This window comes from Carcharodon carcharias, chromosome 4, assembly GCF_017639515.1.
Source record: "Carcharodon carcharias isolate sCarCar2 chromosome 4, sCarCar2.pri, whole genome shotgun sequence".
Taxonomy (NCBI): Eukaryota; Metazoa; Chordata; class Chondrichthyes; order Lamniformes; family Lamnidae; genus Carcharodon; species Carcharodon carcharias.
The window spans coordinates 185572914-185594636 of NC_054470.1; the positions used below are offsets into that span (position 1 = coordinate 185572914).

At 48.5% G+C, this 21723-nt stretch overlaps 1 protein-coding gene across 4 annotated transcripts in view; it reads left to right on the forward strand.

Moving 5' to 3' along the window:
* Positions 1–21723, forward strand: part of aadat (aminoadipate aminotransferase) — a 118718-nt gene that overhangs the window by 80883 nt on the left and 16112 nt on the right. For 2 of the 4 annotated variants that reach the window (XM_041187011.1, XM_041187010.1), the window contains exons 12-13: positions 16443–16549; positions 19094–19195. The exons of 1 other annotated variant lie outside the window; for it this stretch is intronic. In XM_041187011.1, the coding sequence (XP_041042945.1) occupies positions 16443–16549; positions 19094–19195 (209 nt within the window). Of the gene's footprint in view, positions 1–9179; positions 9387–16442; positions 16550–19093; positions 19196–21723 lie in introns of those variants that run through there. One more of the 4 variants, XR_005942885.1, reaches the window with a different exon arrangement.

Here is a 21723-nt window from a genome sequence, read left to right on the forward strand (position 1 = left end):
TATCTCCTCAACCCCTCACTGCACACACAGGCGATGCTGCTGAACCTCTTTATCCCACCCTTGGGTGAGGTTTTGCAAAATGTGGGCTTGCCCGCCGGCCGGTTTAGCCCACGTGACGAGCACAAAGTCACACGGGCAACGTAAAATCGGCTTCAACTGACCTCTTAACTTATGGCGGGAGTGTCTCCGACTTCCGTGTGCGCCTGCCGACCTGAAGATTGCGAGCCTGCAGGATGATGTCAGGACGCTCGCCCGACGTCTTCTCGCGCTATTTCACGCCCGTTCGGGTCAGGCGTAGGCCCACCCGCCCACAAGGCGTAAAATTCTGCCCGACCCCTCATTCTTCTGAACTCCAGTGGGCGTTGGCCCAACCTGTTCATCCTTTCTTTCAAAGATAAGCCCTTCATTTCAGGAGCGAGTCGAGTGAACTTTCTCTGAACTGCTTCTAACGCAATGATGTCCTTTTTCAAATAAAGAGACAAAAATTGTACACGGTGCTCCAGATGTGGGGCGGGACTTTACTGGCCCCGCCTGCTGCCACCCTGATTGTCCGTTCCCGCGCCCCCCCCCCCCCACCGCCGATAGTCAATGGACTTTTGGCTGGGCCGCCAAATCTCGGCGGTGGGTCCCAGAAAATCCCGGCCATGGTCTCACCAAGGCCCTGTACAGCTGCAGTAAAGCTTCCCTACTTTTATATTCCATTCCCCTTGCAATAAATGCCAACTTGACATTGGCCTTCCTAATCACTTGCTGTACCTGCACACTAACCTTTCTTTGCAATTCGCAGACCGGGACACCCAGATCCCTCCATCCCACCGAGTTCTGCAACCTCTCTCCAGTTAAATAATACGCTGCTTTTCTATTCTTCCTGCCAAAGTGGACAAGTCCACATTTTCCCACATTATACCCCATCTGCCAAATTTTTCCCACTCACTTAACCTGTCTATACCCCTTTGTTGACTCTCTACCTCCTCTTGACAACTTACTTTCCTACCTATCTTGGTGTCATCGGCACATTTAGCTACCCTACACTTGGGCCCTTCATCCAAGTCATTGACATAGATTATAAGTAGGTGAGGATCCAGCACTGATCTCTGTGGCACTAGTTACAGTTTGCCAACCTGAAAAAGACCCATATCACTACTCTCCGCTTCCTATTAGCTAACCAATAATTTATCTAAAACAAAAACAGAATTACCTGGAAAAACTCAGCAGGTCTGGCAGCATCAGCGGAGAAGAAAAGAGTTGACGTTTCGAGTCCTCATGACCCTTCAACAGAACTAGGTGAATCCAAGGAGAGGGGTGAAATATAAGCTGGTTTAAGGTGGGGGGGGGGGGGGGCGGGGTTGGGTGGGGGGAGAGAATTGGAGGGGGGTGGTGTGATTGTAGGGGAAAGCAACAGTGATAGGAGCAGATAATCAAAAGATGTCACAGACAAAAGAACAAAAGAACACAGAGGTGTTGAAGTTGGTGATATTATCTAAACGAATGTGCTAATTAAGAATGGATGGTAGGGCACTCAAGGTATAGCACTAGTTGGGGTGGGGGGGCATAAAAGATTTAAAAATAATGGAAATAGGTGGGAAAAGAAAAACCTATATAAATTGTTGGAAAAAACAAAAGGAAGCAGGAAGAAACAGAAAGGGGGTGGGGATGGAGGAGGGAGTTCAAGACCTAAAGTTGTTGAATTCAATATTCAGTCCGGAAGGCTGTAAAGTGCCTAGTCGGAAGATGAAGTGCTGTTCCTCCAGTTTGCGTTGGGCTTCACTGGAACAATGCAGCAAGCCAAGGACAGACGTGGGCAAGAGAGCAGGGTGGAGTGTTAAAATGGCAAGCGACAGGGAGGTTTGGGTCATTCTTGCGGACAGACCGCAGGTGTTCTGCAAAGCGGTCGCCCAGTTTACGTTTGGTCTCTGCAGTGTAGAGGAGACCACGTTGGGAGCAACGAAAGCAGTAGACTAAGTTGGGGGAAATGCAAGTGAAATGCTGCTTCACTTGAAAGGAGTGTTTGGGCCCTTGGACGGTGAGGAGAGAGGAAGTGAAGGGGCAGGTGTTACATCTTTTGCGTGGGCATGGGGAGGTGCCATAGGAGGGGGTTGAGGAGTAGGGGGTGATGGAGGAGTGGACCAGGGTGTCCTGGAGGGAACGATCCCTACGGAATGCCGACGGGGGGGTGAAGGGAAGATGTGTTGATGGTGGCATCATGCTGGTGTTGGCGGAAATGGCGGAGGATGATCCTTTGAATGTGGAGGCTGGTGGGGTGATAAATGAGGACAAGGGGGACCCTATCATGTTTCTGGGAGGGAGGAGAAGGCGTGAGGGCGGATGCGCGGGAGATGGGCCATACACGGTTGAGGGTCCTGTCAACGACCATGAATGGGAAACCTCGGTTAAGGAAGAAGGAGGACATGTCAGAGGAACTTTTTTTGAAGGTATTGAAGGTAGCATCATCAGAACAGATGCGACAGAGGCAAAGGAACTGAGAGAATGGGATGGAGTCCTTACAGGAAGCGGGGTGTGAGAAGCTGTAGTCGAGGTAGCTGTGGGAGTCGGTGGGTTTGTAATGGATATTGGTGGACAGTCTATCACCAGAGATTGAGACAGAGAGGTCAAGGGAGGGAAGGGAAGTGTCAGAGATGGACCACGTGAAAATGATGGGAGGGGTGGAGATTGGAAGCAAAATTAATAAATTTTTCCAAGTCCCGACGAGAGCATGAAGCAGCACCAAAGTAATCATCGATGTACCGGAGCAAGAATTGTGGAAGGGGGCCGGAGTAGGACTGGAACAAGGAATGTTCCACATACCCCATAAAGAGATAGGCATAGCTGGGGCCCATGCGGGTACCCATAGCCACAACTTTTATTTGGAGGAAGTGAGAGGATTTGAAGAAGAAATTGTTCAGTGTGAGAACAAGTTCAGCCAGATGGAGGAGAGTAGTGGTGGATGGGGATTGTTCGGGCCTCTGTTCGAGGAAGAAGCTAAGGGCCCACAGACCATCCTGGCGGGGGATGGAGGTGTAGAGGGATTGGACGTCCATGGTGAAGAGGAAGTGGTTGGGGCCAGGGAACTGGAAATTGTTGATGTGACGTAAGGTGTCAGAGGAATCACGGATGTAGGTGGGAAGGGACTGGACAAGGGGAGAGAGAAGGGAGTCAAGATAACAAGAAATGAGTTCCGTGGGGCAGGAGCAAGCTGACACGATCGGTCTACCGGGACAGTTCTGTTTGTGGATTTTGGGTAGGAGGTAGAAGCGGGCCGTCCGAGGTTGGGCAACTATCAGGTTGGAAGCTGTGGGAGGAAGATCCCCAGAGGAGATGAGGTCAGTGACAGTGCTGGAAATAATGGCTTGATGTTCAGTGGTGGGGTCATGGTCCAGGGAGAGGTAGGAGGAAATGTCTGCGAGTTGGCGCTCAGCCTCCGCGAGGTAGAGGTTAGTGCGCCAGACAACAACAGCACCACCCTTGTCAGCGAGTTTGATGACAATGCCAGGGTTGGACCTGAGAGAACGGAGTGCAGCAAGTTCAGAGAGAGAGAGAGATTAGAATGGGTGAGAGGAGCAGAGAAATTGAGACGACTAATGTCGCGCCGACAGTTCTCAATGAAAAGATCAAGAGAAGGTAAGAATCCAGAGGGAGGGGTCCAGGTGGTGGGAGAATAATTTATCTATGTTAATTTGTTACCCCCTCTACCATATGCTGTTGCCTTGTGTAGTAGCCTGTGATGTGGCACCTTAGCAAATGCGTTTAGGAAATCCAAGTACACCACACCTACTGGTTCCCCTTCATCCACCTTGCTTGTTACTTCCTCAAAGTTCTCTGATAAATAAAGGTTTAAAGAGTGCCTTAAAGGAGGAGAGAGGTTGAGAGACTTATGGAGGGAATTCCAGAACCTTGGCAACTGAAGGCACTGCCACCAATGGTGGAGTGATTAAAATTGGGGTGTTCGAGACCAGAATTAGTGAAATGCAGGGTTGTGGGGCTGGGGAGATGGGAAGAGGCAAGAACATGGAAGGAGTTGAAAACAAGGATGAGAATTTTAACCTGGAGCCAATGTTGGTCTGAGAGCACCGGGATGATAGGTGAATGGGACTTGGTACAAGTTAAAAACAAAAAAACTGCGGATGCTGGAAATCCAAAACAAAAACAGAATTACCTGGAAAAACTCAGCAGATCTGGCAGCATCGGCGGAGAAGAAAAGAGTTGACGTTTCGAGTCCTCATGACCCTTCGACAGAACTTGAGTTCGAGTCCAGGAAAGAGCTGAAATATAAGCTGGTTTAAAGTGTGTGTGTGGGGGGCGGAGAGATAGAGAGACAGAGAGGTGGAGGGGGGGGGTGTGGTTGTAGGGACAAACAAGCAGTGATAGAAGCAGATCATCAAAAGATGTCAACGACAATAGTACAATAGAACACATAGGTGTTAAAGTTGGTGATATTATCTAAACGAATGTGCTAATTAAGAATGGATGGTAGGGCACTCAAGGTATAGCTCTAGTGGGGTTTTTTTTATAATGGAAATAGGTGGGAAAAGGAAAATCTTTATAATTTATTGGAAAAAAAAGGAAGGGGGAAACAGAAAGGGGGTGGGGATGGGGGAGGGAGCTCACGACCTAAAGTTGTTGAATTCAATATTCAGTCCGGAAGGCTGTAAAGTCCCTAGTCGGAAGATGAGGTGTTGTTCCTCCAGTTTGCGTTGGGCTTCACTGGAACAATGCAGCAAGCCAAGGACAGACATGTGGGCAAGAGAGCAGGGTGGAGTGTTAAAATGGCAAGCGACAGGGAGGTTTGGGTCATTCTTGCGGACAGACCGCAGGTGTTCCGCAAAGCGGTCACCCAGTTTATGTTTGTTCTCTCCAATGTAGAGGAGACCACATTGGGAGCAACGATTGCAGTAGACTAAGTTGGGGGAAATGCAAGTGAAATGCTGCTTCACTTGAAAGGAGTGTTTGGGTCCTTGGACGGTGAGGAGAGAGGAAGTGAAGGGGCAGGTGTTGCATCTTTTGCGTGGGCATGGGGTTGTGCCATAGGAGGGGGTTGAGGAGTAGGGGGTGATGGAGGAGTGGACCAGGGTGTCCCGGAGGGAGCGATCCCTACGGAATGCCGATAAGGGGGGTGAAGGGAAGATGTGTTTGGTGGTGGCATCATGCTGGAGTTGGCGGAAATGGCGGAGGATTATCCTTTGAATGCGGAGGCTGGTGGGATGATAAGTGACTTATCACCCCACCAGCCTCCGCATTCAAAGGATCATCCTCCGCCACTTCCGCCAACTCCAGCATGATGCCACCACCAAACACATCTTCCCTTCACCCCCCTTATCGGCATTCCGTAAGGATCGCTCCCTCCGGGACACCCTGGTCCACTCCTCCATCACCCCCTACTCCTCAACCCCCTCCTATGGCACAACCCCATGCCCACGCAAAAGATGCAACACCTGCCCCTTCACTTCCTCTCTCCTCACCGTCCAAGGACCCAAACACTCCTTTCAAGTGAAGCAGCATTTCACTTGCATTTCCCCCAACTTAGTCTACTGCATTCGTTGCTCCCAATGTGGTCTCCTCTACATTGGAGAGACCAAACGTAAACTGGCGACCGCTTTGCAGAACACCTGCGGTCTGTCCGCAAGAATGACCCAAACCTCCCTGTCGCTTGCCATTTTAACACTCCACCCTGCTCTCTTGCCCACATGTCTGTCCTTGGCTTGCTGCATTGTTCCAGTGAAGCCCAACGCAAACTGGAGGAACAACACCTCATCTTCCGACTAGGGACTTTACAGCCTTCCGGACTGAATATTGAATTCAACAACTTTAGGTCGTGAGCTCCCTCCCCCATCCCCACCCCCTTTCTGTTTCCCCCTTCCTTTTTTTTTCCAATAAATTATAAAGATTTTCCTTTTCCCACCTATTTCCATTATAAAAAAAACCCCACTAGAGCTATACCTTGAGTGCCCTACCATCCATTCTTAATTAGCACATTCGTTTAGATAATATCACCAACTTTAACGTTAACACCTATGTGTTCTATTGTACCATTGTCGTTGACATCTTTTGATGATCTACTTCTATCACTGCTTGTTTGTCCCTACAACCACACCCCCCCCTCCACCTCTCTGTCTCTCTATCTCTCCGTCCCCCACACACACACTTTAAACCAGCTTATATTTCAGCTCTTTCCTGGACTCGAACTCAAGTTCTGTCGAAGGGTCATGAGGACTCGAAACGTCAACTCTTGGTACAAGTTAGGTTGGCAGAGGGTAGAATGTGGGAGACTAGCCAGGACAATGTTGGAATAGTTGCGCTGAGAGGTAACAAAGGCATGAATGAGGGTTTCAGCCACAGACCGAAAAGGGAAGGATTCCCACGGAGAGAGCCCTCCACTGGGGAACCTCACCTCCTCCAGACATCAGGGGCATATGTCAGGATGGGTGACAGGCAAGAGCAAAGAAGAGGAGAATGTCTCGGAGAAGCTCATACAGGAATAAAAGCAAATTACTCCGGATGCTAGAAATCGAGAGAGAAGCAGAATTGACGTTTTGAGTCATTCCACTTGAAGCATTACCTCTGTTTCTTCTCTCTAAGCCTGCTGCCAGACTTGCTGAGAATTCCCAGCCCTACAGGAGACCTGGGCAAATAGGAGTAAATGCCCACCCTGCCAGCAAAGCCCACATGGTCAAAATGAATCAGTAAAATAAAACTTCACTCTAGTGTTCAAGCTCTCATTTATAACTTTTATCCCCTGAGACCTGCTTCTCAAATTGTCTCCTTACCACATCACCTCCTGAACAACGTAAGCTTCAGAACGCCGGTCATGTCTTCTGCTCCCACCCCCATCACGGCTCAGTTCCTTGCTTTGCCCCCACCACCACCACCCCCCCCCCCCACCCCCCCCCCACCCCTTCCCCTGCTACCAGCTTGATTTCAAGATCCTCACCTCATTTTCTGTTCCTTCTCTGGTCTTGCTCCACCTTCCCCAGATAAAACCTTCTCTTCTAGCTGGCTTACTCCGTTATAATAAAAGCAAAATACTGCAGATGCTGGAAATCTGAAACAAGACAAAAAATAGCTGGAAAAACTCAGCAGGTCTGACAGCATCTGTGGAGAGGAACACAGTTAATATTTCCGGTCCGTGTGACTTCTTCAGATGAAGAGTCATACGGACTCGAAGCGTTAACTCTGTCTTCGTCTATTTTTCAGCTATTTTTATTTTTGGCTTACTCCATTGTTTTGGCAACTGGATTACTGCTCCCAATCTCACTACCCTTATGTCATCTGAACCCAATCTTTCACCCAGGATGTTCCAACTCTGTGGAATATGAGAACATATTAAATAGGAGTAAGAGGAGGACATACGGCCCCCGAACCTGCTCCACCATTCAATGGTTGACCTCCTACCTCAAATTATCCCCCCACCCTTTAATTACTGAAAGCCTCTCAAGGTGAGTCTTAAACATGCTCATTGATTGAGCATTCACAGTTCTGCAGAGAAGAGATTTTTTTTTACTTTGTTCGTTCATGGGATGTGGGCATTGCTGCCAAGGCCAGCATTTATTGCCCATCCCTAATTGCCCTTGTTCAGGGGGAAGTTAAGAGTCACCAACCACATTGCTGTGGGTCAGGAGTCACATGTTGGCCAGACCAGGTAAGGGTGGCAGATTTCCTTCCCAAAATGGGCGTTAGTGAACCAGATGGGTTTTTACGACAATCGATAATAGTTGTCATGGTTACCATTACTGAGACTGGCTTTATATTCCAGATTTTTGAATTAGTTGGATTTAAATTCCAGTGGCTGCCATGGTGGGATTAGAACCCATTGCCCCCAGAGCATCAGCCTGGCGCTCTGGATTACTAATCCAGTGAGGTGGCCACGACACTACACCACCCTCTCCTCCCAAGGCTCCAAAACCCCTGCTTTCAAAAGCCTCCCCGAAAACCGCTTTTCACATTGACCTTGCCTTGGCTTCTCCTCCCTGCCCCCGCCCCTGTTAAAGCGGCCTGAGCCGCTTCGCGACGGGACGCATGGGCTGGATGGGCTGAATGGTCTCCTTCTCCGTTGTAATGACTCTTATGTGAAGGGCTTTACCTGTGGGAAGCTGCTGTTCCAGAATGCCTTTGTCTCCTTTAAAACTCTGGATGATTTCCCCACTGGGGAAATCTTTTTGCAACATCTTTAACGCTGGAATCTTGATGTTCAATGGACCCGTAAATGGTTTCCTCCTGTGTCAAGATTTATCAATAAACCGAGGTTCTAGTTTGCAGAGTTGCAAAGGAAGGGCGACTTTTCCCAGGGGTTCTGCTCTGCTGCTGTGTCTTCGACACGACCAAACTTGTGGCTTGGGGACTGGGAGAGCCGGAGAGGCTCGAGTGCAATATGTTCCTGAAATGCTAACTGCGCGATTTCAGGTTTATAGCTAAGACATAACAAATAAACTCTGGACCCAGGGATGCAAAAGGAAAAAGTAGAGCATAAGACATAGGAGCGGAAGTAGGCCATTCGGCCCTTCGAGTCTGCTCTGCCGTTCAGTGAGGATCATGGTTGATCTGATCATTCCCAATTCCACTCTCCTGCCTTTTCCCCATAACCCTTGGCCCCCTTACTGATTAAAAATCTGTCTAGCTCAACCTTGCATATACTTCAATGACCCAGCCTCTACAGCCCTCTGCGGTAAAGAATTCCACAGATTGACTACCCTCTGAGAGAAGAAATTCTTCCTCATCTCTGTCTTAAATGAGCGCCCCCTTACTCTGAGATTATGCCCTCTGGTCCTAGACTCTCCCACAAGGGGAAACAGCTAGGAAATTCTGCTAGAAGCCTGAAATAATAACGACAAATGCTGGAAATACTGAGCAGGCCAGGCAGCATCTGTGGAGTGAGAGAAACAGAGTTAATGTTTCAAGTCAGTGGGGTCTCTGTCGCTCAATCTCCCTCTCCTTTAAGACCCTATTTAAAATCAAGCTTTTCATCAGCCCTTCAAATAGCTGCTCCTTTGGCTTAGTGTTCCCTTGTCTTCACAGGGAAGACATTTATTGGCACTAAAGTTGCTATGTCAATACAAGTTGTGCCAATACCATGGCTCAATAATCTAACTTAACCAATCTGAGAGGAGCAACCATCATTTTCTTTCACTGTGAAATGTTTGCTATCCCATAATTATGAAGTTTTTGGCCTGTGTGCCTGTTCTCTCTAGGGTTAGGTTGTGACTGCCTATACCGAGGGCACTTGAAGGTGTTCTGTGTGACTCGAGCAGAGGTTCCTTTAACCCACGTGCACTACAGCTCTGGCCCTGTGGGTGGCACTATTGCTCCAGCTCCAGAGATTTGAGCATCAAAGCTGACATTTCAACGAGGTGTCGATGGAGGTGCTGCCAAGTCTCAGATGCCATCTTCCAGATAAGGTATTAGACAGTGGCCCAGAATGACTCCTCAGGTGTACGTGAAAGGTCCCATGGCACTATTTCGGAGAAGAACTGAGAAGTGCTTTGTGATGTCTCAGTCAATATTTGTCCCTGGAGTAACTGTTCGTGGGAGTCTGCTTTGCAAATTTTTTTTTTAATTCATTTACCGGATGTGGGCATCGCTGGCTGGGCCAACATTTATTGCCCATCCCTAATTGCCCTTGAGAAGGTGGTGGTGAGCTGCCTTCTTGAACCGCTGCAGTCCATGTGGTGTAGGTACACCCACAGTGCTGTTAGGGAGGGAGTTCCAGGATTTTGACCCAGCAAAATTGCCGGCTTTTTTTTTGCCTACGTTACAGCAGTGATGCTACTTCATTGGCTGTGAAGCACTTTGGGAGGTCGTGACAGGTGCTACATAAATGAAAGTTCATTTTGTATCATTTTTGTTCCAAAGATTAAACTCTTGATTATTAACAATGATGACAGGATCTTGCCACGTTAAAAGAATCTTAGGCGCGGGGATCCCAGATGAGTCCTGAACCCAAGTCCCACCCATTCTACGCAATCCTTCCAGCAGCGGCCAATTAAAGGGGCTGCCTCCGAAAGCCCTGTCGATCTAGGGATGGCAGGCTCTGCGGACGAGGAGAGCCAATTGGATTGCCTGAGACGGTGGGCAAGCAGGCAGCCCCACAGTGGGGAGGCGTGTGCTGCCAATGTAGGAAAGAGACAGTGAAGGCCAAGACCAACAAAGACACCCACCATTTTGTGGACTGTTGTTGTCAGCGATCAGGCTTCAGAACTGATCGGATTAGGCCAAAAAAAAAAACTTGGTGCACGTTTAAAGGGGCTTCACGGGCGATCTGAGGACTGCCAGATCTGAGTCTGCACCCCGCAGCTGCCATTGCAGCCTTAGAGGGTAATCGCTCGTCCCAGGGTCGCGATCCACAGTTTGGGAACCCCTGTTCTAAACGCTCTCCGATTTCCTGAATTTCAGATGAGATGTTAAACCCCGAGCCCTGTCTGCTTTCTCAAGTGTTCAGAAGATATCCAGCCGCCTAAGTGGTATTGTCACTAGACTAGTATCCCAGAGACCCGGGGTAATGCTCTGGGGACCCGGATTTGAATCCCACGAAGGCGGATGGTGAAATTTGAATTCAATAAAACGCTGGAATCAAAAGTCTGATGATGCCCATTGTCAATTGTCATAAAAACCCATCTGGTTCACTAATGTCCCTTAGGGAAGGAAATCTGCCGTCCTTACCTGGTCTGGCCTACGTGTGACTCCGGACCCACAGCAATGTGGTTGACTCTGAAATACCCTCTGAACAAGGGCAATTAGGGATGGGCAATAAATGCTGGCCTAGCCAGTGATGCCCACATCCCATGAATGAATAAAGAAGAACCATTGAAAGAAGGGAAGTATCACCTCCATAACACAGGGAGTAGGTGGGCGGGCACCAAAATCGGCAGCCTTACCACCATATTTAAATAGATAATCAAGGGTCAGTTAGACATTTTAGCAATACGTGACTCATATTTAGCCCTGAACCAACATCACCCAAGACCGATGATCTGCTAACTTAACACATTCTGGTCTGTAGGGTCTTTTTTTTTATTTATTCGTTCACGGGATGTGCACGTCGCTGGCTAGATAGAGGCAGCCACTGAAGACTCGAGGAATCATTAAAATTAAGGGTGGCCACAGCTGTCAGGCCATCACAGTGGAAGGGGAACCCTGTCATTTGACAGGAGGAATCCGGTAGCTCACCACAAGCATCCTGAAGGTTCATCCTGTTGAAAACGTCAAGCCTGAGGTGGACGGGGGGGAGACTTGAATGTGTAAATTCATTCCAGATTTGCCTGATGCCAGCCCCTATTACCCCCTTCTTCTGAAGATTAGAAGGGAGCCGGTAGACTAGGAATTACTCCTGGTTAAATAACAGCTGGCTTCTGTTTTTTAATTGTCGCTTATTTTCACGTCCCGTCTGCTGGAATCCAGACTTCGCCAGATGCTCATTTGACCATTTCGGTGTTCAAAATAGAAGGGAAAGGGCAGAAACTGAAGCAGGCCCACCAGCTTCTCAACAGCGAAAAAGACTGGCTCATAAATCGGGCAATGTGCAAACATAGAATTATGTAAAATATGTAGCGCAGAAACAGGTCCTTTAGCCCAACAGGTTTATCCCAGAGATAAAAACAAAAAAACTGCGGATGCTGGAAATCCAAAACAAAAACAGAATTACCTGGAAAAATTCAGCAGGTCTGGCAGCATCGGCGGAGAAGAAAAGAGTTGACTGAGTTCGGTCGAAGGGTCATGAGGACTCGAAACGTCAACTCTTTTCTTCTCCGCCGATGCTGCCAGACCTGCTGAGTTTTTCCAGGTAATTCTGTTTTTGTTTTAGGTTTATCCCAGTGTTTATGATCCACATGAGCCTCCTCCCACCCCTCGTCATCTTCGCCAGTCAGCATTTCCACCTACTCCTTTCCCCCTTGTGTGTATGTCTAGCTTCCCCTTGAACCCGTAAAGACTTAAAAACCTAAAAAAGACTGGCTAACATATCAGACAAAGTGGCACACGTTCCCCGAAACATTAACCTTGCCTTTCCTTTTAACGATTTTAGATGTTAATAGACCTGATGCAATACTTCCAGCATTTGACTTGGATCGATGTGTCTGAGTGACGTCCGGCATGTCCACAATCTGCTGCTGATGTCACTTCCCTCTATTTTCCACTGTATCAGTCAGGATAATTGGCGGGTGTTGTCAAATACTTAATTTAGACAAGAGGAAGCAGCTCTCGAAACCCATAGACTGTCTAGCCCTGAGGAAAAGCAGCAAGAAGACACCCCGTAGCCTGAGAGACCCTGGCACTACTCTCTAGAGCTATTGACTGCCAGCCTCTCTTAACTTGTATTCTTCCAGCACTGTATGGATTGCCTTTTTTGATTTATTCTTTCATGGGATGTGAGCGTCACTGGCTAGGCCAGCATTTGTTGCCCATCCCTAATTGCCCTTGAATGGAAGTTGAGAAAGATAAAGCGCTGCATTATACGTGCCCCCGCTGGGCATGTTGTGAGGCGGGGGTGGGGGGGGCGGGGGGGGGGGTCGGGAATTTAGGGCGGGTGTCCAGCCCACCACCTTCCCACCAACCCCTAAGCTCACCCCTATAATACAGGGAGTGGGTGGGCAGGCTCCGAAATCGGCAGCCCTACCGCAATATTTAAGTAGATAATCGAGGGTCAATTGGACATTTTAGCAAGCCGATTGACCTCGATAAAACGGTGCCCATGCCATAAAAGAGTTGGCAAGGCAGCCGAGCGAGAGTGGGCAGCCCGATTTTTTAAGTAATCTCTTCAAAGAGCGGGAAGGAAGGGGTTGCCCTTTGCCAATCAGAGGGCAGCTCCCCCCCTCCCGCTAAGATCGACCTCCCTTTCTTCCTACCCACCTGTTGCCTTAAAACCACCTCCCCCATCCCCCCCAACCCCCGCACCCACCCTCCCTAAAGGTGCACAAACCCTCCCTGCCCAAGAGTCAGAATTACCTGTTTCCACTTCCCATGGGCTGCCTTCCACCTCCTCTTGCAATCCTGGCAACGCCCACCTACACGCTCCTGGTGCTTCCAAGGGTGGGACCACCTCCCCAGTGAGGGGCACAAGTCCCACTCGGCCCTTGCTTAGCCGGCCCACAGCGCTTTATGCAGCAGGCCGGGCCAGCATGGAGCAGGTTGGCTGTAGGCCGACTTTGTTTCGAGGGTGAGATGGTGAGCCCAAGTGCATTCCACAACCTCAGGATGCCACAAATCCCTTTACAGCAAATGAAGTACTTTTCCCTATTTGAAGGGTGGTCACTGTTGTAATGTAGGAAACAAAGCAGCCAATTTGCACGCAGCAGGATCTCATGGACACCAATCTAACACATAAGCAACAAGTGATAGACAGAGCTACGTGATCCCACGACCAACGGATCAGATCTAAGCTCTGCAGTCCTGCCAGATCCAGACATGAACTGTGTTGACAATTAAACAACTCAATGGAGGAGGAGGCTCCACAAATATCCCCATCTTCAATTATGGAGGAGCCCAGCACAGCAGTGCAAAAGATAAGGCTGAAGCATTCACAACAATCTTCAGCCAGAAGTGCCAAATGGGTGATCCATCTCAGCCTCCTCCGGAGGTCCCCAGTATCACAGGTGCCAGTCTTCAGCCAACTCGATTCACTTCACATGATATCAAGAAACGGCTGAAGGCACTAGATACTGCAAAGGCTGTGGGCCATGACAATATTCCGGCAATAGTACTTAAGACTTATGCTGTAGAACTTGCCACGCCCCTAGCCAAGCTGTTCCAGTACAGCTACAACACTGGCGTCTACCCGGCTATGTGGAAAATTGTGCCAGTATGTCCTGTGTACAAAAAGCAGGACAAATCCAACCCAGCCAATTACCGCCCCATCAGTCTACTCTCCATCACCAGTAAAGTAATGGAAGGGGTCATCAACAGTGCTATCAAGCAGCACTTGCTTAGCAATAACCTGCTCACTGATGCCCAGTTTGAGTACTGCCAAGGCCACTGAGCTCCTGACCTCACTATAGCCTTGGCTCAAACATGGACAAAAGAGCGGAACACCCGAGGTGAGGTGAGAGTGACTGCCTTTGACATCAAGGCAGCATTTGACTGAGTGTGGCATCAAGGAGCCCTAGCAAAACTGGAGTCAGTGGGAATCAGGGGGAAAGCTCTCTGCTGGTTGGAGTCACACCTAGCACAAAGGGAAATGGTTGTGGTTGTTGGAGGTCAGTCATCTCAGCTCCAAGACATCACTGCAGGAGTTCTTCAGAATAGTGTCCTAGACCCAACCATCTTCAGCTGCTTCATCAATGACCTTCCTTCTGTCATAAGGTCGTAAGAGGGGATGTTCGCTGATGATTGCACAATGTTTAGCACCATTCACAACTCCTCAGATATTGAAGCAGTCCATGTCCAAATGCAGCAAGACCTGGACAATATCCAGGCTTGGGCTGGCAAGTAACATTCATGCCACACAAGTGTCAGGTAATGACTGTCTCCAACAAGAGAGAATTCAACCATCTCCCCCAGACGTTCCATGGCATTACCATCACTGAATCCCTGACTATCAACATCCTGGGAGTTACCATTGACCAGAAACTGAACTGGACTAGCCATAAAAACACTGGCTACAAGAACAGGTCAGACGCTAGAACTTAGGCGACAAGTAACTCACCTTCTGACTCCCCAAAGCCTGTCCACGATCTACAAGGCAGGAATGTGATGGAATACTCCCCACTTGCCTGGATGAGTGCAGCTCCAACAACACTGAAGAAGCTGGACACCGTCCAGGACAAAGCAGTCTGCTTGATTGGCACCACATCCACAAACATTCACTCCCTCCACTGCCGATGCATAGTAGCAGCAGTGTGTACCATCTACAAGATGCACTGCAGGAATTCACCAAGGCTCCTTAGCTCCTTCCAAACCCATGACCACTACCAGCTAGAAGGACAAGGGCAGCAGATAAATGGGAACACCACCACCTGGAAGTTCATCACTCATCATCCTAACTTGGAAATATATCGTTGTCCCTTCATTGTCGCTGGGTCAAAATCCTGGAACCCCCTTCCTAACAACACTGTGGGTCTACCTACACCACATGGACTGCAGCGGTTCAAGAAGGAGTCTCACCACCACCTTCTCAAGGGCAACTAGGTATGGGCAATAAATGCTGGCCCAGCCAGCGAAGCCCACATCCCGTGAACGAATTTTTTAAAAAGTTTGACTGCCGATTGCCAGTAAGTAGATGTTTGTCTTTCACTACGCAAGGACATTCCAAGGTGATACACAACCAAGATGTGCTTTTGAAGACTGTTTTGGTGTGGGGAAGCACGTCCGCCAATTTGCACACAACAGGACAAACCCAACCCAACCAATTACTGCCCCATCGGTCTACTCCCGATTACCCGTAGAGTGATAGAAGGGGTCACCGCCATCGAAACAACGTGTTTCCCAGGAATGCACAATTAATGTGGCAAGGGACGATACACCATTGCGGTCGGCAGATAAAACGTCGTATTTCCCACCTGCTACCACACTTCGTGCAAATTTGGGACGATTCTGCCAACAGCCTTCTAATACATGAGTGCCACCAAATGAGCTGTGGTTAATATCTATAAGGGAATGTGATTCTAAAGCACCACAAGATACACCATGGAAAGGGGACAAACTAATGACACAAATTTGGGGTCTAAGTCAGGAAATGCTTTCTGTAAAATAATCAGCACTTGGATTAAACTGCTGGGAAAGTGAAGTAAAAGGCTCAGTGAGGGAGAGAGTTATATTTTTCTACCGAGACAAGATATCTTCTCATTTGTATTGAGCTGGTGAAGAGGTGAATAGGCCCAACAGGACTAAGTGTAGCACCTGAAGCAGAGGAAGAGCCATGACAACTTGGAGATGGGGGGTGGTTTTGCTAGCACCTTGGGGTGGTGCCCTAGATTTCAGCCCGCCAAAGCCAGAACCTAATCCTTCCTTACGCATGGAGATTTGAGGAGATGAGGAACAGAAACATGCTGACAGTCAGCCAGCAACTGGAAGAGGGAGGAAGGTCAACTTTACTTGACCTGCTTCTCCATCAGACCAAACCCTGATGAAGGCTCACATCCCAAACATTAACTCTCCTTTCTCATTTACCTAAAGGGAATTTAGAAAGTGAAATTTTTTGATCTAGGCTTAGTGGCCACATGGGTAAAGTCCCTCCCTACACAGAGAGCAATGGAGCAATAATTCTTGAATGTTAACGCAACTCCGCTAATTCTTGGTACATTGTAGCTTTGCTCCATGTCCACTAATTCTTTTAAATTTGGTGACTGGAGAGGGGAACTGAACAAAATGCACTTCTTGCCACCTTCCTTTGTAAGACTCTAATCTATTTTAAATTCTCCTTCCTGTCTAGCTGAGATAACAGTTATATGCAAGTTTTATAATATGGTTAATTTGGTTAATATTTCATGGCTCTTTCCCCATATTGTTTGCTTCTTGTGTTCCAGATGAAGTTGATTGGCATGTCCCCAATGCAGGCATGTTCTTCTGGATGAAGCTAAAGAGAATCCCAGACACTTATCAGCTAATCTCGGAGAAGGCAGTGCAAAAAGGGGTAATGGCTTGGCTGATGGAAGCAACTGTCCCGGCAACACATAACAATCTGGAATGAAACTGTTTTTTGTTTCTTTATTTTCTCCTCCACTTCAGCCTCTCCTCCTCATCAGTCTCCCCTCTTCTTCATTCTCCCTCTCCTCTTTATCACTCTCCCCTCTCCTTCACTCTCCCACTCCTCCTCATCACTCTCCCCTCTTCATTCTCCTACTCCTCCTCATCACTTTCCCCTCTTCTTCATTCTCTCTCTCCTCCTCATCACTCTCCCCTCTTCATTCTCACTCTCCTCTTCATTACCTTCCATTCCTCCTCATCCTTGCCTCATTTTCATCCTCCCCTCATCTTCACCCTCCCTGCCTCTTCACTCATGTTTCCTTCACCCTCTCCACCTTCATTTCATCTTCACCCTCACCTCCTTCACCCTTTCCTGCTCTTCATCCTACGCTGAAGGCCCAAAGCTCATTCCCAAGTTGGGCCTCGAGACTCATCGGGCATCCAGAGGGAGCTCGTCACTTTGAAGAGAACTGGTTTAAGAACCAGGTAGACTAAAAGGCGGAGGAGAATGAAGGGCTGGCAGAGGCCCACAGTAGTGCTGTGGAGCCAGGAAGAATACTTGCAAAATTCCTCCCTCAACCAACCCCACCCCTCTCCTGACTCCATTTAAAGATGCATTCAGAAAAAAAAATGAATGCACCTTTTTTGCTAGGTGCTAAAAGAAAGTAAAAAATACCGAGCAGAGCAAATGTCCCTGCTGACTTTTCCAGAACGGGGCTTTAAAGAGTCACTAGGCTCCCCGCTGGCATGTCCAGGGGCACTAATGCCAGGTGATGTTAGGTGACCGTGGGGGATCTTTTTTTTATTCATTCACAGGATGTGGGCTTCACTGGCTAGACCAGCATTTATTGCCCATCCCTAGTTGCCCTTGAGAAGGGGGCGGTGAGCTGGCTTCTAGAACCGCTGCAGTCCATGTGGGTGTAGGTACACCCATAGCGCTGTCAGGGAGGGAGTTCTAGGATTTCGACCCAGCGACAGTGAAGGAACGGCCGATATATTTCCAAATCTGGATGGTGTGTGGCCGCTCTCCCCACACTCCTGGGCCTCATCTGTCCTCTGCACTGTGAGGCCCCCTGGGTTCTGGTTCTGGACCCTGGAACTTAGAATCTGGCAACTGCTTGTCGTCCCAGTCCTGGCCACTGCTGCCAATCAAACTTGTGTCAGCGACCTGAGGCAGGACTTCCACCTGAGTGAAGGACCGAAATCCCACCTCCAGCCAATTAATGCCCCTTCAAGCGTTAAATGGCAGCGGCGCTGTCGTGCTCAGTGCCAACTCTTCTGGTGGCAAATTGGAAAACCCCGCCATCCAAAAAATCCTGCCCCATGTGTTTATTTTATTTATTTCTCCCTCCAGCCCCTTTTGTATCTTTACGCAAGTTTATAACTGCCGTGAAAACAGTATAGAGTACGCATAAATGGGTCTTTTTCCGATTGGCAGGATGTGACGAGTGGAGTTCCGCAGGAGTCTGTGCTGGGGCCTCAACCTTTTACAATTTACATCCATGACTTGGATGAGGGGAGTGAAGACATGGTAGCAAAATTTGCAGACGACTCAAAGATAGATAGGAAAGTATCTTGTGAAGAAGATATAAGGAGTTTGCAGACGGATAAAGCTGAGTCGAGTGAGTGGGCAAAAATCTGGCAGATGCAGTATAATGTGGGGAAATGTGACATTGTTCCCTTTGGCAGGAAGAATAAAAAAGCAGAGTATTACTTAAATGGAGAATGACTGCAGGATTCTGAGGTTCAGAGGGATCTAGTGCATGAGCCACAAAAAGTTAGTATGCAGGTGCAGCAAGTAATCAAGAAGGCTAATGAAATGCTATCCTTTATTACAAGAGGAATTGAATATAAAAGTAAGGATGTTATGTTTCAGTTATACAGGGCATTGGTGAGACAGCACTTCGAATACTGTGTGCACTTTTGGTTGTCTTACTTAAGGAAGGATGTAAATGCATTGGAGGCGGTTCAGAGGAGGTTTCCTAGATTGATACCTAGAATGAACGGGTTATCTGAAGAGGAAAGGTTAGACAGACTGGGCTTGTTTCCACTGGAGTTTAGAAGAGTGAGGGGTGACTTGAGTGAAATATACAGGATCCTGAACAAGGTGGATGTGGAAAGGATGTTTCCTCTTGTGGGTGAGTCCAGAGCTAGGGGGCACTGTTTTAAAATTAAGGATTGCCCTTTTAGTTCAGAGATGAAGAGAAATGTTTTGTCTGAGGGTAGTGTGACTTTGGAATTCTGCCTCCGAAGGCGGTAGAGGCGGGGTCATTGAATATTTTTAAGGCACGGGTAGATAGATTCTTGGTCGGCAGGGGAATCAAAGGTTATCGGGGGTAGATGGGAATGTCGAACCCGAGACACGGGCAGCTCGGCCATGGTCTTGCTGAATGGTGGAGCAGGCATGGGGGCCACTTGACCTACTTCTACTCCTGTTTCGTATATTCATCATTGTCCCCTGCTAAGAATGGGTATGTCTGCCTCTCCTCAGGTGCTGTTCGTTCCAGGTCGAGCGTTCATGCTTGACAGCTCAACGCCTTGTTCATACATCCGTGCTTCCTTTTCCATTTCTACCCATGAACAAATAGATCAAGTAAGTGCTTTCATTGTTCACTGAGTCATTAAGCACTTAGAAGGATGATACCAGAACTGAAAGGTTACAACTATCAGGAAAGATTGAACAGGCTGGGGCTCTTTCTTTCAGGACAGAGAAAGCTGAGTGAGTTGCAAACTGATGGAGGCCTTTACAATTGTGAAGGTGTTTGATAGGGTAGAAGCGGAGAAGATGTCCGCACTTGTGGTGGGAAACAAAACTAGGGGCCACGAATATCAGATAGTCACGAATATATCCATTAGGGAATTGAGGAGCTACTGCTTTACCCAGAGAATGTGGAACTCACTGCCATATGGAGCAGTTGAGGTGATTAAGAAGAAAAAGTCTTGCATTTATATAGCACCTTTCATGACCACAGGCACTCCCAAAGCACTTTACAGCCAATGAAGTACTTTTGAATTATAGTCACTGTTGTCATGGAGGAAACAGAGCAATCAATTTTACACACAGCAAGCTCCCACGACCACCAATGTGATAATGACAAAGTCGGCAATGAAGCAGCCCTTTCTAGGGCAAACATGCCAAGCAAAGAAGACATTGCTGGCTTGTACATGTGCACAGGATGGAAGATGGCCACATCCCCAAGGATATGCAAACATTCCCACTCCTGACCTTATGATGGAAGGAAGGTCATTGATGAAGCAGCTGAAGATGGTTGGGCCAAGGACACTACCCTGAGGAACTCCTGCAGTGATGTCCTGGAGCTGAGATGATTGGCCTCCAACAACCACAACCATCTTTCTTTGTGCTCGGTATGACTCCAACCAGCGGAGAGTTTTCCCCCTGATTCCCATTGACTCCAGTTTTGCTAGGGCTCCTTGATGCCACACTCATCAATTGATGTCAAGGGCAGTCACTCTCACTTCACCTGGGGAGTTCAGCTCTTTTGTCCATGTTTGAACCAAGGCTGTAAAGAGGTCAGGGGCTGAGTGACTCTGGCGGAACCCAAACTGGGCATCAGTGAGCAGGACAAAAACAGAATTACCTGGAAAAACTCAGCAGGTCTGGCAGCATCGGCGGAGAAGAAAAGAGTTGACGTTTCGAGTCCTCATGACCCTTCGACAGAACTTGAGTTCGAGTCCAGGAAAGAGCTGAAATTATAAGCTGGTTTAAGGTGTGTGTGTGGGGGGCGGAGAGATAGAGAGACAGAGAGGTGGGGGGGCGGTGTGGTTGTAGGGACAAACAAGCAGTGATAGAAGCAGATCATCAAAAGATGTCAACGACAATAGTACAATAGAACATATAGGTGTTAAAGTTAAAGTTGGTGATATTATCTAAACGAATGTGCTAATTAAGAATGGATGGTAGGGCACTCAAGGTATAGCTCTAGTGGGGGGTTTTTTATAATGGAAATAGGTGGGAAAAGGAAAATCTTTATAATTTATTGGAAAAAAAAGGGAAGGGGGAAACAGAAAGGGGGTGGGGATGGGGGAGGGAGCTCACGACCTAAAGTTGTTGAATTCAATATTCAGTCCGGAAGGCTATAAAGTCCCTAGTCGGAAGATGAGGTGTTGTTCCTCCAGTTTGCGTTGGGCTCCACTGGAACAATGCAGCAAGCCAAGGACAGACATGTGGGCAAGAGAGCAGGGTGGAGTGTTAAAATGGCAAGCGACAGGGAGGTTTGGGTCATTCTTGCGGACAGACCGCAGGTGTTCTGCAAAGTGGTCGCCCAGTTTACGTTTGGTCTCTCCAATGTAGAGGAGACCACATTGGGAGCAACGAATGCAGTAGACTAAGTTGGGGGAAATGCAAGTGAAATGCTGCTTCACTTGAAAGGAGTGTTTGGGTCCTTGGACGGTGAGGAGAGAGGAAGTGAAGGGGCAGGTGTTGCATCTTTAGCGTGGGCATGGGGTTGTGCCATAGGAGGGGGTTGAGGAGTAGGGGGTGATGGAGGAGTGGACCAGGGTGTCCCGGAGGGAGCTATCCCTACGGAATGCCGATAAGGGGGGTGAAGGGAAGATGTGTTTGGTGGTGGCATCATGCTGGAGTTGGCGGAAATGGCGGAGGATGATCCTTTGAATGCGGAGGCTGGTGGGGTGATAAGTGAGGACAAGGGGGACCCTATCATGTTTCTGGGAGGGAGGAGAAGGCGTGAGGGCGGATGCGCGGGAGATGGGCCGGACACGGTTGAGGGCCCTGTCAACCACCGTGGGTGGAAAACCTCGGTTAAGGAAGAAGGAGGACATGTCAGAGGAACTGTTTTTGAATGTAGCATCATCGGAACAGATGCGACGGAGGTGAAGGAACTGAGAGAATGGGATGGAGTCCTTACAGGAAGCGGGGTGTGAGGAGCTGTAGTCGAGATAGCTGTGGGAGTCAGTGGGTTTGTAATGGATGTTGGTGGACAGTCTATCACCAGAGATTGAGACAGAGAGGTCAAGGAAGGGAAGGGAAGTGTCAGAGATGGACCACGTGAAAATGATGGAGGGGTGGAGATTGGAAGCAAAATTAATAAATTTTTCCAAGTCCTGACGAGAGCATGAAGCGGCACCGAAGTAATCATCGAT